Source organism: Alosa alosa, chromosome 22 (assembly GCF_017589495.1).
Source record: "Alosa alosa isolate M-15738 ecotype Scorff River chromosome 22, AALO_Geno_1.1, whole genome shotgun sequence".
Lineage (NCBI taxonomy): Eukaryota > Metazoa > Chordata > Actinopteri > Clupeiformes > Clupeidae > Alosa > Alosa alosa.
Window position 1 is genome coordinate 172,782 of NC_063210.1, and position 14,914 is coordinate 187,695.

Below are 14,914 nucleotides of genomic sequence, written 5' to 3' on the forward strand. Positions count from 1 at the left end.
TGTCATGGTGGTAGCGCAATGGTGATAGTGGTCATGGTGATAGTGCAAATGAGTAAGTCAACAGTGCAACAATGCAGAAATAAAGTAAAGTAAAGTCTATATATCTATATATTTAACTATTTAAGAAAATGTATAAGTGTGGCCACAGTTCGGCTGTGGCATGGAGGGGGTTATGCATATGTGCTAATTTAGCACGCAAACAGTGAGGCATAAAGACAGTGGTACAAGTGGCTAGTGGACAGACAGTACCAAACATGGAGGGGGTGAAGAGGCAGACAGACTATGCAGAGAAGTCCCTCTCTCCTCTTCCCTTAAGTGAGGCATTGAACAGTTCAATGGCCCTGGGGACAAATGACTTTCTCAGTCTGTCAGTTGTGCAAGGCAGTGGCTTGAAGTCTCCAGCTGATCAGGCTCTTCTGCTTAACAATAGTGCTGTGGAGTGGGTGACACTCATTGTCCAAGATGTTGATCAGTTTGTTCAGGGTCCTTTTGTCAGATAGTGAAGTGATGCACTCCAGTTCAGCTCCCACTACAGAGCCAGCTTTCCTTACCAGCCTGTCAATTAAGCCCCACATCCTTCTTCCTTGTGCTTCCTCCCCAGCATACTACTGCATAGAAGAGGACGCTGGCAACAACAGACTGGTAGAACATCCTGAGGAGCTTACTGCACACATTGAAGGACCGCAGCCTCCTCCTCATTGACACTAATGTTCCATTTTTTTCCAACAATGGCAGCTCATGGAAGCCTCAAATAGTTCCCGGAAGTTAACAATAAATAATAGCAGCAGTGCAGTTACAACAGTATAGACTGTTTGTAGCCAACATTTCAGACTCAGAATTACATTATTGGCTAATCCGAATAATATAATAACAGTAATAGTAGTAAAGTAAGTATTAATAGCCTAATTATAATAATAAACTATTTATGTAGGCCTATCGACTATGACAGCTTTTCTGTTGCTCAGTTTTTATCAGTTCCTTATCAAATAAAAGAGGCTAAAAGCCCAATAAATGTGCCACACGTAATAGTCTAATATAAAATAACCCTTGCCTATCGAATTTCAATTAGGCAGCACTAGGCTACACCACGAATCATTAACAAGTTTTTGCTTTTGTACAACTTTTATGACGTGATGTTTCTTGGGCATTTAGCTTTACCATCATGTCAAGTTGTAACGTTATGCATAATGCTCATCTAGGCTATGGATTTAAGTGGTTTGAGGGCAGCAAAAGTGGGATATAGTGCAACTGCTTCCCCAAAACAATTCCTCCATAACTGTGGATTTAATCGTTTGATATGTGGATAACTTTCAGTGGACTAAACAAATAAAAGGTAAAGATTTTGTCATCACAAAGCTAGCTGGTTCGTTAAATATGGCGAAGCATATTTACAGCCAACTTTGTTTGCAGCAGTGAAGCTAAGTTTGTTAACATTGTTGGTAACGTAAACGTTTCTTCAGTTAGGAGCAGGACTGTTTTGGTTTTTATTTTGCATTCATTTTCATTGGCAAAAGCTAGCCTAATATGCATGACAACTATAGATTTGAGGAAGCTGCAGCTGTTAGCATCAGCACGGTCATATTAACACAGCAGGGCACACAGTGAAGGATTGTGTAAAATCCCCATCCCCAGAAAGCTTCAAGCTTGCGATGATATTATGCATGATCACTGATCAAATTGCTATTTTTTATGATGAGCACAACCATTTCCAGGTTCATCTGTCTGAATCTCAAGCTCTTTAGCCTAGCATCTTAATTCACAGCACTGTGAATGACAAACGATGACAAAATGCTGTTCATGTACGAGTTCATAGCCTGGTCATTTATCGAAGGACTACGTCACGTTTTATATTTTATTATGATCACTCGTAGTGTTAATTTCGTCAGACGAGACGAGAGGAAATATGTTCGTCAACGACCTTTTTTTTCATGACTAAGACGAGACGGCAGTAATGTCCTGAAACACTGACTAAGGCCATCTTAAGATGCATTATTGTTGACGAAAAAAGACGAGACTAAAATGTTTTGCATGAAATAAAAAATAAGATAAAAATCTCTCTTCATTTTCATCTACAAAATGAGAAGACAGAATATCTAGCTGTTACGTTTTCAAAATATTCATCGAGTTCATACGCAACAGCTTTCCTGTAGGCTAGTCTACATGCTGTTGCTGCAACCCTGTGGCTGCAACACGAAACTACATGGAACAAGAACACTGGAGATTTCTGCCAGAGTTAGCAAGATAACTACCTAAGCTTTATTCCACAATGCTACATAGCCAGAAGTTGAAGCTTCTCTCATACAAATTAACATCCTCCAGAATGTCCATACGAAAATGTTCATCATGTAATGTCAACTATTTAACTAGTTAGGCTGATGATGCAAAGTTTGCTAGCAAGTAAGCTAATATGGAAAGTTCGCTAGTAAGTTAGCTATGGCTAAGATGGAGAGTCTGTTTGGGGAATGTGTTGTGTTTGAAGCATATAAGCCATCTAGCTTGCGGCGGAGTAAAAACATTAATACTTTGGCCCACGACAGTGTTTCTCAAACTTTTTTTCAGTTTCAGGACCACTTAACTAACCCTAGCTAAAAAAAAAAAGATTAGACCTACTTCAACAGTAGGCCTAGCCTATAATTAGTCTACACAATAGGCCTACTCACTGAACCACCTTGCTTATTGTCTTTGCACTTTGCTTATTGTGTGGATTCACACTGTATGATTTAAACTGGCATATCTTACATAGACAGTGTTGCAGAACTGTTTTTACATACAAGTTGGTTCAATATTGCAAACAACTCATTCATCTACATTATATTTTACCACGTCTGCTCACGGACCACTTGGGATAGCTTGCGGACCACCAGTGATCCCCGGACCACACTTTGAGAAACACTGGTCTACGAATATGACAGTGGTCCAGTCAAATCTTTTACTGTCTATGGTCAAATCCCAGCCGAGCTATAACTGTAGCTCGACTTACCTGTGCATGTAAACATACTGACTGACAAAAAATCAGAATGAGTAATTATAACAGACGAGTAGCCCTGTGGACACACAATATTGTTGGAAAATTGAGATGTGTGAAACACTATTTGACTCAAATGGTAATCAGAAATAATTTGTTAAAAAAAAAAAAAACACTAAAATGTGTTGACTAAAACTGACTAAGACGAAGATACTTTTAGTTTACTTTTGACTAAAACTAGACTAAAATGACGAGACCTTTAGTCGACTAAAACTTGATTAACAAAAATGATATTTGAATGACTAAATATGACGGAGACTAAAAAGGACATTTCGTCAAAAGACTAAGACAAAATTAAAAATAGGTGACAAAAGTTAACACTAACTCTCGCATTACCATGGGGTTACTGTGTAGGTAGTGCTACGGTTAACTTAACATGCCCACCATAAGAGATGTAAGAAAACTTTTCAACTTATTATGACCGCCGCGCAGCGAAGCGGCGGTCATATAGGTTTAGTCAGATTTTTTTTTTTTTTTTCGCATGTCCAAATTTCCGTCAAGGATTCCCGGGACACTGAAAGACTGGGGTAGACGAAACTTGGTGGGCATGTAACCCAGGGCTCGAAATTAACTTTTTTTTTCTCAGGGTCCCGCAGCTGTCCTGAATTCTACTTGCCACTGTCCCGGACTCAAACACCAGTGTCCCAAATTCAAGTTCTTGTTTTTTCCCATTCTACATAATAAACAGCATAATGATCAGTAACTTGCATCACTTAATTAACTCGTTCTGGTCCACCATGTCAGTTCTGAACAGTTTATTAAAGACCATTTTTATTAACATTAATCATCTGCTGTTTCACGCAACACTTATTTTCAGAGATTGCGCTTTTGGCTCTTTTTTGAGGTTGCACTAGACATTCATTGTCCATCGTTTTGACAGACAGGGTTGTAAAACATTCCGTCAATAATCTATTTTCACATGTCTTTAATTTCAATGTCAGTTTGGTGTGAGGTCATGGCCACAGATCTCAGTAAAAACAATAAGTAGCGTGGGAAATTACCACAAAGCTGTCAGATAGGCTACTCTCCTGCCACGCTCTCGCCCTCTTGTGCACACTCAAATGCGTTCCCAATTAAATTAAGTAGCAAAGCGTAGTTAGATCTGCTGCAACTATGTATCTCGATGTAACAAGCTGTTTTGACATTGTAAACGTTCTATAAGAAGGGTGTAAAGCAGTTTGCAGTAGCCCACAACGTCGTCTATTGCTGGAAAAAATAGCGAGCGGCCTGGTTTAAAGTGCGTGGCGGGCCGTAGTTTGGACACCCCTAGCCTTAGAACTGCCACAGCGAAATGTCAAATGCTAACTTAAATAACTGTTTTCATTGTTATAGGCTACCTTGCAACACTATCTTTTTGTCAAATCGCAGTTGCGGTAGGCCTAGGCTATTTAGCTCAGCATGATATTGGTGACGTTTGTCTGTCACTGACAGAAAACACGTAGTCAGAGAGGGCCGTCATCTCGTTTTTTTAGAACACCAGTGTAACCTTAGGCCTGCACTATCAGTAAAAATGTTCACAATGTCATGAAAACAAATGCCATTTACCTGCCTGCTAGTTAGGTAAGTTAACCTCTATATCGGAAAGTGACCCATTAGGCCTACCGCCTGTGCCCTATTTTTGTGTCGGCCTGAGTCACTTAATATTCATTTAACCAATACGGCGGATTCCTAAGGAAACGCAAGCACCCAGCCTATTTGAGTATCTTACTATATTTGTACCAAAAATAACATTGTAGCCAACAGTGATTTGAAGAGCAGTAGCCTAAACAGTGTTGTAAGGCTGCGTGTACAAAAAGCTTCTTTACAGATCAGCTGGCTAAGCAGCTGCTTTTGCCAGCTGCCCGCCACGCCAGGTCAAATTTTGTATCATTTTATTAAGACGAGAAAGATACGTTTAGATTCCCATGTAAACAGTTTAGGAAAAAAGTACCTATTTTGAAATTTGCTTTGCCATTTTTTCTACTGTCCCAGAGTTGTCCCAGACATCATTCTATTGTGTCCCGGAAGCATTTTTTATGGTCCCCGGGACGTCAGGACATCGTTAATTTCAAGCCCTGATGTAACCCTATATGGATAGCATGGAACCATCGTTTTTCGTTTTGATCTGTAGCCCCCCCGCTGGACTGCACCCCCCGAAAGGAGGGTAGGGCAGACACCGTTTTCTGTGAATATCTCGAGAACCGTAAGGTTTAGGAGGACCATTTTTTTTGTATGTTGATCTCAAGGGGTCATGTCAACCCATTCCATAACCACTCATTTCATGTATAAGCCACCTAGTTAAACACAAAAAGTAAAAATGAGGTGTTGTAATCGCGGGTATCTGTGACCTAACATAGTCAAAACTGCACGAAATTGGAAGTGTAGGATCATTATGACACCCTCTGAATGCACGCCAAGTTTTCGTGGAATTCCGTTAATGGGGGCCACACAATAAATTAATTTATGTTACTATACACCAACTGGCCTGTAGGTGGCGGAGACAGTTTTCTGTGAATATCTCGAGAACCGTGGGGCCTAGGAGGTCCACCTTTTTTTGTATGTTGGTCTTAAGGAGACATGTCAACCCATTCCATTACCACTTATTTCATGTATAAGCCCACCTAGTTAAAAATTAAAAGCAAAAAATTAGGTGTTTTCATCACAATATCTCTGGCTGACATGGTCAAAACTGCACGGAATTGAAAGTGTAGGATCATTATGACACCCTCGAATGCATGCCAAGTTTTGTGGACTTTTCGTTCATGGGGGCCTTACAATAAAATAATTTATGTGTACATTTAGTGACCATACACCAACAAGGATTCCCGGGACACTGAAAGACCGGGGTATACGAAACTTGGTGGGCATATAACCCCACATGGATAGCATGGAACCATTGTTTTTTGTTTTGATCTGTAGCCCCCCCCGCTGTACTGGACCCCCCGAAAGGAGGGTAGGGCAGACACAGTTTTCTGTGAATATCTTGAGAACCGTAGGGCCTAGGATGACCAATTTTTTTCCGTATGTTTGCCTCCAGGGGTCATGTTAACCCATTCCATGTGCACACAGGTGCATAAACTGATACACACGCACACACATACATTCACAGTAATCATTCGTATGACACATACTCACACAGTAGACATATGTACGCAAGCACACACACACATACACACCCACACACATAAACATAAACGTGTACACGCACACATGCACACAATTCAAGAATTTCTCAGAATTATGAACAGGCAAGATGGGGGTGGGGTTGTATAAAAGGAATTTTACGTGTGAAATCTATGAACTAATCATGTTTTGGTACTTGTTGTCTAGCAGATACCAGTGAGAATTGAGTGTGGATATTGCAAGACAGTTAGAATCATATAGGCCTTTCAGCGTGATTTATTTTTGTGGAAAAAATGTGCTGGACTGGGCGGCGGTCATATTTTGTACCGCTCTGCGGTACATCTAGTTTTTTTATTCTCCCGAGACCCTAGGCTAGGCTACTTAAGGTAATTTGCTCATTACCTCAGATCAGTGAAGAACTACCAGAGAAAACGCTGGGGAGAAAACTCAAACAAGTGTTGGACTTAGACTAACTGTGTTACAGTTTCTCGTTGCAAAATTAAAATTTCACTGGAGCTCCATGCGCTTTTGTAGGCTACACACCGTTTCAAAAACACTGTTTACAGCTCTTCGAGTTTAATTTAATATTGTTGTAATGGTAGGATAACTACACAGTTTACACAATAATTACACTGTGTTATAAATATTGTATATCAATGTATTGGCTGTCAATTACCCAAAATCGTGGCTGTCTCTCATTGAACAGTAGCCTATTTAATGCATTCTAATCGATTGTAAAAAGATTGCACATTTTTTTTATTCATATTTTCATCATATTGGGTTCCAACTTCACAATAATATCAGTGTAGTACTCACAGGATAAACTCCACCTGACAGGGCCTTTCCAAGAACCACCAAGTCAGGACGAACAGACTCGTGATCAACTGCCAATCGCCTGCCAGTGCGGGCCAACCCAGTCTGCACTTCATCAGCAATGAACAGCACCTGAAAAAAGATTACCTTAATTAACCCTATGGGGACAACAGAAACACAGGTTGAAATATAGCCTTTGCCTACAGCATCTCCTTAACAGTAATGTTAACAAAATGACAGCATTCATATGACAAAGGAAAACGAATCCGGTCACTCAAGACTGTGCCGCAGCCGTGGGGCAGAAGACGCTTGGTGGCCGTCCACGTTATAAACTTAACCTAAATAGTCGGCTGCTGTAAGCTACAATCGGATTTTATTGTATACCCCTGTTGTCTCAATGATGATAACATCTCATTTCCGACTATATTTCAAAGTGTGCCGTTCATTTGCATTATTAACATAACATCATTATTTTGTCATTTTTGGCTAAGACATGCATTCCGTTAGGGATATTGAACATATTTAACATTCTCTAACCATCGTGATTTCGAATTGGTGCAGTTGTCAGCACAAAAACTCATTTTATTCTTTTGCTCTTGCATTGCTCTATGCTGTTCTATGGTGCTTTCTGCCTCTTGGATGTTTTCGTGACGTTTCATAGAAATCCATATATAATGAGCGCATAAAACGACTTGTTGACGTTTTGGGACATTAATCTACATGTAGGCTACGTTAAGCTTTAAGGATTGTATGTCCTTAATTTATTTATATAGGCCTATTTAGGTTACTTGCGCAAACCCTGGATACTTTTATTGCCACACAACAATATTGGTGGTATTTGTTACATTAGCTTCAAAAGGCACTGCTTCAGAAAGCTGCACTGCTTGTGAAAGAAGGGGGTGGGGGAGGGGAGCTTGCAGCCAAGTGTCGGAAAAATGCATAGCCTACAACACAGAACCCGCTTCTCGCATTAGTCACTGACAGTAGACATGCTTCTAGCTAATGACTTTCACACATTTTGAATGATTTACAGTATGCCTAGACACATTAGCGCTCCACGTGTAGAGACTGTGCAGAATACAATGTGTGAATGATGCTCAATGATTTGCCAATAGCCTATAATAGTCTTCTGCTGGGTTGCATGTACTGTATAGCCTACAGTTTTACTGTACATTTTTTCAGCCTTTATTGGTTAAATGACCATTTTTATTACGAAAATATTTCTTAACTTCAAGAACTCAGTGTCTAAAACTCGGTGTCATTCAGACTCAACCCTCTTGACGTTTGGTGATTAATTGACAGCTGTTTTGGGACACGTTAAACTTTCTTTATAATGGCGCATAAAGCGACTTGTTGTTTGGGACATTAAGCTCACGTTAAGCTTTTTTCACGTGAAGGATTGTATGTCCTTAATTTATTTATATATTTAGGCTACTTGCGCAAACCCTGGATACTTTTATTGCCACACAACAATATTGGTGGTATTTGTTACATTAGCTTCAAAAGGCACCGCTTCAGAAAGCTGCACTGCTTGTGAAAGAAGGGGGTGGGGGAGGGGAGCTTGCAGCCAAGTGTCGGAAAAATGCATAGCCTACAACACAGAACAGCGCAGCTTGCAGCAGAGAAAGCTCGAGTAGCCGAGAGAGACGCCGAGAATGATCGGTTGAAAGCGGAGGTCAACAACCTCAAACGAGAGCTTCAACAACTCCGAGAGACCAGCCACTTGGAGAGCCACAGAGACATTTTACAGGAGATGAGAGCTGGAATCGGAGAACTTCAGGCGACGCTACGTGAGCAGAGAAGTTATTGGATGCCTGAGAGACCAATCCCCAGGTGCACCTCGACACCAGCTCCAGAAACGTCCTCCTTGCAGATGTCTCCATTGGCCCTCTCCGTCACACTCAACGACAGCATCCAAGTTCCTACACTGCAAAAACTGCTTATCTAACAAAATCTAACCAAGTGTTATTATCTTATATCAAGATAAAAAAAAACTAGTTGGTATTGTTTTCAGTATAAAGAGACTTACCTAGCACTTTCTTGTGAAATCGTTTGACTTAATTTAAAAAAAAAAAAGACTTATTATAAGACATCTCATCTTGAAAACAAGCAAATTTGTCTGCCAGTGCGTTAAGCAAATTTGTCCTAAAAACAAGCAAATTTGTCTGCCAGTGCGTTGAGCAAATTTGTCTTGATAAGACTCCTTAAAATAAGTTAAAATCTTCTTAAATTAAGTCAAAATGATCTTTTGAGAGGGCGCTAGGTAAGTCTTTTCATACTAAAAACAATACCAAAAAGATTTTTTAAATCTTAATATAAGATCAATAACACTTGGTTAGAATTCATTTTTTGCAGTGTAGTCAACACGCAGACGTGACCTTGCGTGATGTTGGTCCCGAAAACCACGTTAAGATTCACCAACAGAGCTACGGCCAAGTGGGCAGATACTAGGGTGACCAGATGAGATTGGCTGAAATTCGGGACACTTTTTTTTTCGCGGGGGGGGGGGGTTGTAGGCCTACATAGACTATTATAAAAGATATTGAATTTTCAAACCTGTACCAAAACACATTTTTATTCAAACATCAAGTCTGCCTCACAGTCATTGTGAAAAAAAAACAAAAAAACAATGACTGCGTAACAGTGCAAATCAGACCTTTCAGAATAAGGATAATAGGCCTACCCTAACGCTAATAACAAGCCTTGCCAAAACTATGGGTCATTAAGTAAGAATACAAAATAATTGTTAGATTAAGTATAGATTAAGTAGATTAGGCTATGTTAAAACGACATCGGACATTAGGCCGAACATATTTTTTTGCACACGACGCCTCCCCTCCGTGAGAAACACCAAACTCTCTTCTACACACTTTGCAGAATGCTTTCATCTCGTCGCTTAAGGCTTTGTCAATCCACGGGTACCTCCACCCACTCCTCCCGGTACCTGCATAGACGCTTTTGCTTTTTAGCGGCGTGTTGGGGTTCATTCAAGGAATGAATGAAAATGAGCTAAAATCAGTGCATATTCGCGCCTAATTATAGAACGTCAAAAAAGAAACAAAGTAGCCGGGGCTGCATCCAGACAATTAGCTGCCGTCGGGGGCTGCATGCAGTCGACTCAACCTCTCTACGGACAGTTTTTAATGTTTATCAGAAAATAACTACTGCGTATTCTGATTAAGTTTAATTTTCGGGACAATTAGGGCAGGATTCGGGATTCGGGACAACTGCTTGGATATCGGGACTGTCCCGAATTTTTCGGGACGTCTGGTCACCCTAGCAGATACGGATGCCTGCTCTTCAGGTCCATCGTCACAGAGGAACACTATAAAGCCTGGAGCAAAACCACCAACTGGGATGGAGCGAAGGGCAAGCGAGCACTGCCGCAGAATGTGAAAAACTTTGTGGTCTCAACACTACAACGAAAGTTCCCTGCTATGGGGAGGAGTGAACTGAAGGACTGCATCAATAAGATCAACGAATTCCTCCGCACAACACGCAGATCTTCCCAGGGATTCAACGTGCTTTAAATTTAGACTGTAGAATGTAGAATGTAGACTGTTCATTATTTCAATAAATACGTTTTCTCTGAAGCACTTTCCCGACTTCGTCTTTCTATAGGCTAAGCATATCATGGAGATAGAGTAGAAAACTGGATTTAACTAAACAAATGTAACTAAGTAAACTGATTGTTTACTCTACAGTAGGCTATTGAAAGTAGGCTAATGCGCTCAATAGACACGTTAGTGCTTCCATTAGGAAACTTTCGTTGCAGACTTTCACAATTGATTGTTTAGCCTACAGTAGCCTACTGTAGGCCTACTCTACAGTAGCCTAGGCTATAGGTTATGTTCCCCCTCTCAGGCTGTACAGTAGGCCTATTGAAAGTAGACTAATGAGCTTAGACACATTAGCGCTTCCAGCCTAATGACTTTCACACATGAATGATTTACAGTAGACACATTAGCGCTCCACGCAGTGTACGTAACTAGGCCTAGTAGGTGCAGCAAGTGCAGTCGCACCAGGGCCTGTGACCTCCGTCGCTACCCCGCAATGCAATTGCTGGAAAATTCTATACCGGTCCTTTCTGACTACCTGCGGCCTTTGACCAGGCCAAGGCTACAGCGCAGACACTCGCATAAATAAATGGGGGTTCAGAGTACATTTGAAAATGTTAGAGCACGGAGAGTGAAGCGTCACTTTGACGAACTATCGGAAGATGAACGCTTAACCAATGCAGAGAGATACTTCAAAGTGCAGGTATTTAATGCAACTCTGGACATCATAATCAGTCAGCTCTCCCAAAGATGTGCAAGCATGCGGGAAACTTGTTATGTGTTTGAGTATTTACGTCCTATGATCCTTCAATTCGCAGGTGATGATGAACTGCTTGAAAAGGCAATAAAGCTTGTCAGACCATTATAGCATGGACATTGCACCGACATTCCCCAACACAACTCCTCTCATTTAGGTCTTGCTTTAAAGCAGAGATTTCACAGAAGTCATCTATTTTTCAACTTGCCAAAAGGCTGGTGGTAGATTATGACAGTGTAACATCCACATTCGGGGAAGTGTGTACTGCTCTCATGTTGTTTCTACATTGCCTGTGACTGTGGCAACAGCTGAGCCGATCTTTTTTCCAAATGTTCAACAATTGCTGGTGTACAGGCTATAATCAATTAGCTAAATCATTTGTCCAGCTGTTTAAACATTTTTTAGGTGTTACATTCAAGCGCCAAAAGGTGCTTTGATATCTTTTTTGTTTAAACGTCGGCAAGCAGGCATGCTGCGGTTACAATGAATGAGGATAATTGGTTTTATCTGCGGTGTTAGTTTTTGCATTTTGAATATGACTCGCTCCAGCAAGTCTACTTTTTTGCACGGTGCTTTCTTAAAGGAGCTGCACCATCTTACAACAATTGCATCTACATTTTCATATTAGAATGTTTTGTCAAGTGTGCTTTAAACTACCGTGATCAAATTAAGTTTCCGTGCCCCCGCTGAAAGTCTCTTAAGCTCTTATGCGCTTATCGTTACACTATCAAATCTATAAGTAACCGTGACAAATAGGGTATAAGATATATAAACTCGCACTATTGTATTATCATATATGTTTGGTAATTGCTCCGCTTTCTCTGATTGTTCTACTGACTTGGAAACTGCATCATGGAAGCAGTAAGTCAAGTCGCATCAAAAATAGTAGTGGCAGAACTCCAAAGTGACACCTTGTGGTTGTTTGTGTCAACTGCAGTGTGTGCCATTTCTGCTGAGAAAATGGGGATCGTGATTCCTGAAGGAACCCGTCCAAACTTAACGGGGACCCACTGTAAATGGACTGAAGTTCGCTCTAAATATCTACGTTTACCGATTATGCTAACCGTTAGCATCTCTATGGGATTTCTCATATACATTAGCCATAAGCTAACTCATTAGTTTCTACTGTAACTTGGAATGCTAGCCTACATGAGTGCTCTTAAACAAAACATAGAAGTAAATAACTGATATGTACTCTGTTGGTCTGCTTACAGTGGGCAGTGCTTCGACTTGGCCAGCTTCCCGTGCGCGGACCGCGAGGCATCACGCGACTTTAATTTGTATTTTTCCAGTGACGCTGCAACGACGCTGCAACAACCGGCAGAGGTCTCAAGTGAGCAGGGTGTCTCAACTGGTCAGAAAAGAAATGGAGCTGGAAAACCCTACACAGACCTCACTACAGACTTTAGCAGACTGGTTCAGAAATAATTTAATAGCCAGAAATATGCCAATGGCTATTACATCTGTCTATTGAAAGTGAGAATGTGGCATAATGTGATTGGATATGTGATCTACTGTGTAGGCTTCATAAAATAAAATAAACAGATTGCTAATGGCCTACAAGCTGATCTGATGGTATCTTTCCCGACAACCACGGAGGTTAGCATTTTACTAACAGGATGCATCTACTAACAACTAACCAACATGTAAGTTACGACTGTTTCCCAAAACTGTCATGTTACATTACAACAGTTAATTGATTTGATAGTACTGTAAGTTTGGACCATGATGGTTTCCAAACTTCAATAGTCATCATGGACTAAGGTGGTTAATGACGTTTAGTAGCGCAGCTGTGGATAACCTTTACTTCTTGGAGGCGGAAGCCCAACCATTTTACGCCTTCAAAAAATAACGGGCACCTGCACATACTTCTGTGGCGATCCTGACGTGAAGGCCGCAGATGGCAGCCGCCCGTTGCACAGCAGTTACCAGTCCCCTGTCCAAGAGTTCGAACGGGTTAAGATTTTGACAACAATATTGACATCGTTGTTTACCTAAGTTTATCTTTTGTGCAGATCATATTATCAAAATCAGAATCAGCATTCTTGGCTTGATTGCGTAAACTAACAAGGACCCCCATGAAAATCAAAGGCTAGCCTACATATTCTCAGCTGACTCATCAAAAAGTGCGCACCACCTTATTATCTGCAGATGTGTGACTTACGTGCACATGGCTGAAAATTTACTTTTAATTTATGTATTTTCTGCCTTGGGCATTTTAAAATATGGATGTATGGTGGTTAGAAGTGTAAATATCAATTAGAAACCTAAATATATTTAGCGTTAACCCAACACTGACAATAATGTAGACAGCAAATTTCGATTTTGATTTTCGTTACCACCGTGTAGTCAAGCCTTAAGCCATACCCAAGTAGCCTAAATCAAGGTAAATCGAGCTTTTTCAGAAGGGGCGGCAGGCAGAGCGATGTACAGTGGCAGAGCGACGCACAATGGCTGAAAGTGGTACTAAAGCTTCACGCAGCTTCACGCCTCGTAATGCGCGACTGAAGTGGCCATTTGAAAGCGATGCCCACTGTAGTTTTACAGTGAATCCTATGTAACGGTTTGAAAGGAACTTCAGCTTCAGACTTTCTCTTGGGAAAGAGATGGGCTGTTAGGCCTATTCATCTTCTCTAATGTAGCTGGCTAGACCATGTCATTGCCACACACCCAAGTGGGGGCAGAATTGGAAATGTGTCATAGAGTGACAATGCATTGGTTGATTTGGTTAAAAAGTCACAGGTTAGGTTATTGGTTATTATTGTAATGATGCTATTCATAAATAATGAGCTGTAAAGTAACTCAGACTTTAACAAAAACATTTTTTTAAAGGATATCGACTAATTATCGTTATCGTCAAAATCACAAAAAATAGAGATATTATTTTTTGTCCATATCGCCCACCCCTAGTATGAAGAGACTTACCTAGCACTTTCTCATAAAATCATTTGACTTAATTTAAGAAGAGCTTGACTTTTTTTAAGATGTCTCATCCTGAAAACAAGCAAATTTGTCTGCCAGTGTGATGAGGAGATTTGTCTTGATAAGACCCCTAAAATAAGTTAAAGGTGCCATGTGTAAAATCCGCCAAAAAATCAATTCATACTCCACATTACATAAAAGATGGAGGCAGTATACCTCCAGAAAGTGAGTTGGTCTACCCTAGAGTAACAACCAAGAAACGTGTATTGCAGTTTGGCTGGCGGTTATGTTGCCCGCATACCGCCTCACATGGCCGAAGCTGGTATTATGACACCTGTCGGGCTGTGGCTAGTAATTTAGCATGCTAATTCTGGTTGATATCTCTGCAGCACTATACCTTGCCATTTTTTTATTGACATCACCCTTATTTCTTCTCATTCTTTTGATGCGTGTAGCTCATTTTTTGGATATTTTTACCTCAATTCTTACACATGGCACTTTTAAAGTCTTCTTAAATTAAGTCAAAATGATCTTTTAAGAGATTACAATAATACACTTTGTTAGATTTTTTGCAGTGTATGTTACAGATGCGGGCGGGAGCGGGACTAAAAATTACATTGTTGCGGGAGCGGGACAGAATATTGCGGGAGCAGGCGGGCGAGATTTTCCAGTCCCGAGCAAAACCTCTAGCATAGACTATCAGATCAGGTCACAGAACTTTTCCTAAAAGCATCATGT

At 40.7% G+C, this 14,914-nt stretch overlaps 1 protein-coding gene across 2 annotated transcripts in view; it reads right to left on the reverse strand.

Annotated features, from left to right (window-relative positions):
- The window catches only part of oat (ornithine aminotransferase), a 103,194-nt gene that overhangs the window by 37,335 nt on the left and 50,945 nt on the right, over positions 1-14,914 (reverse strand). For both annotated transcript variants that reach the window (XM_048232802.1, XM_048232803.1), the window contains exon 7: positions 6,944-7,072. In XM_048232802.1, coding sequence (XP_048088759.1) covers positions 6,944-7,072 — 129 coding nt within the window. The remainder of the gene's footprint in view (positions 1-6,943; positions 7,073-14,914) is intronic.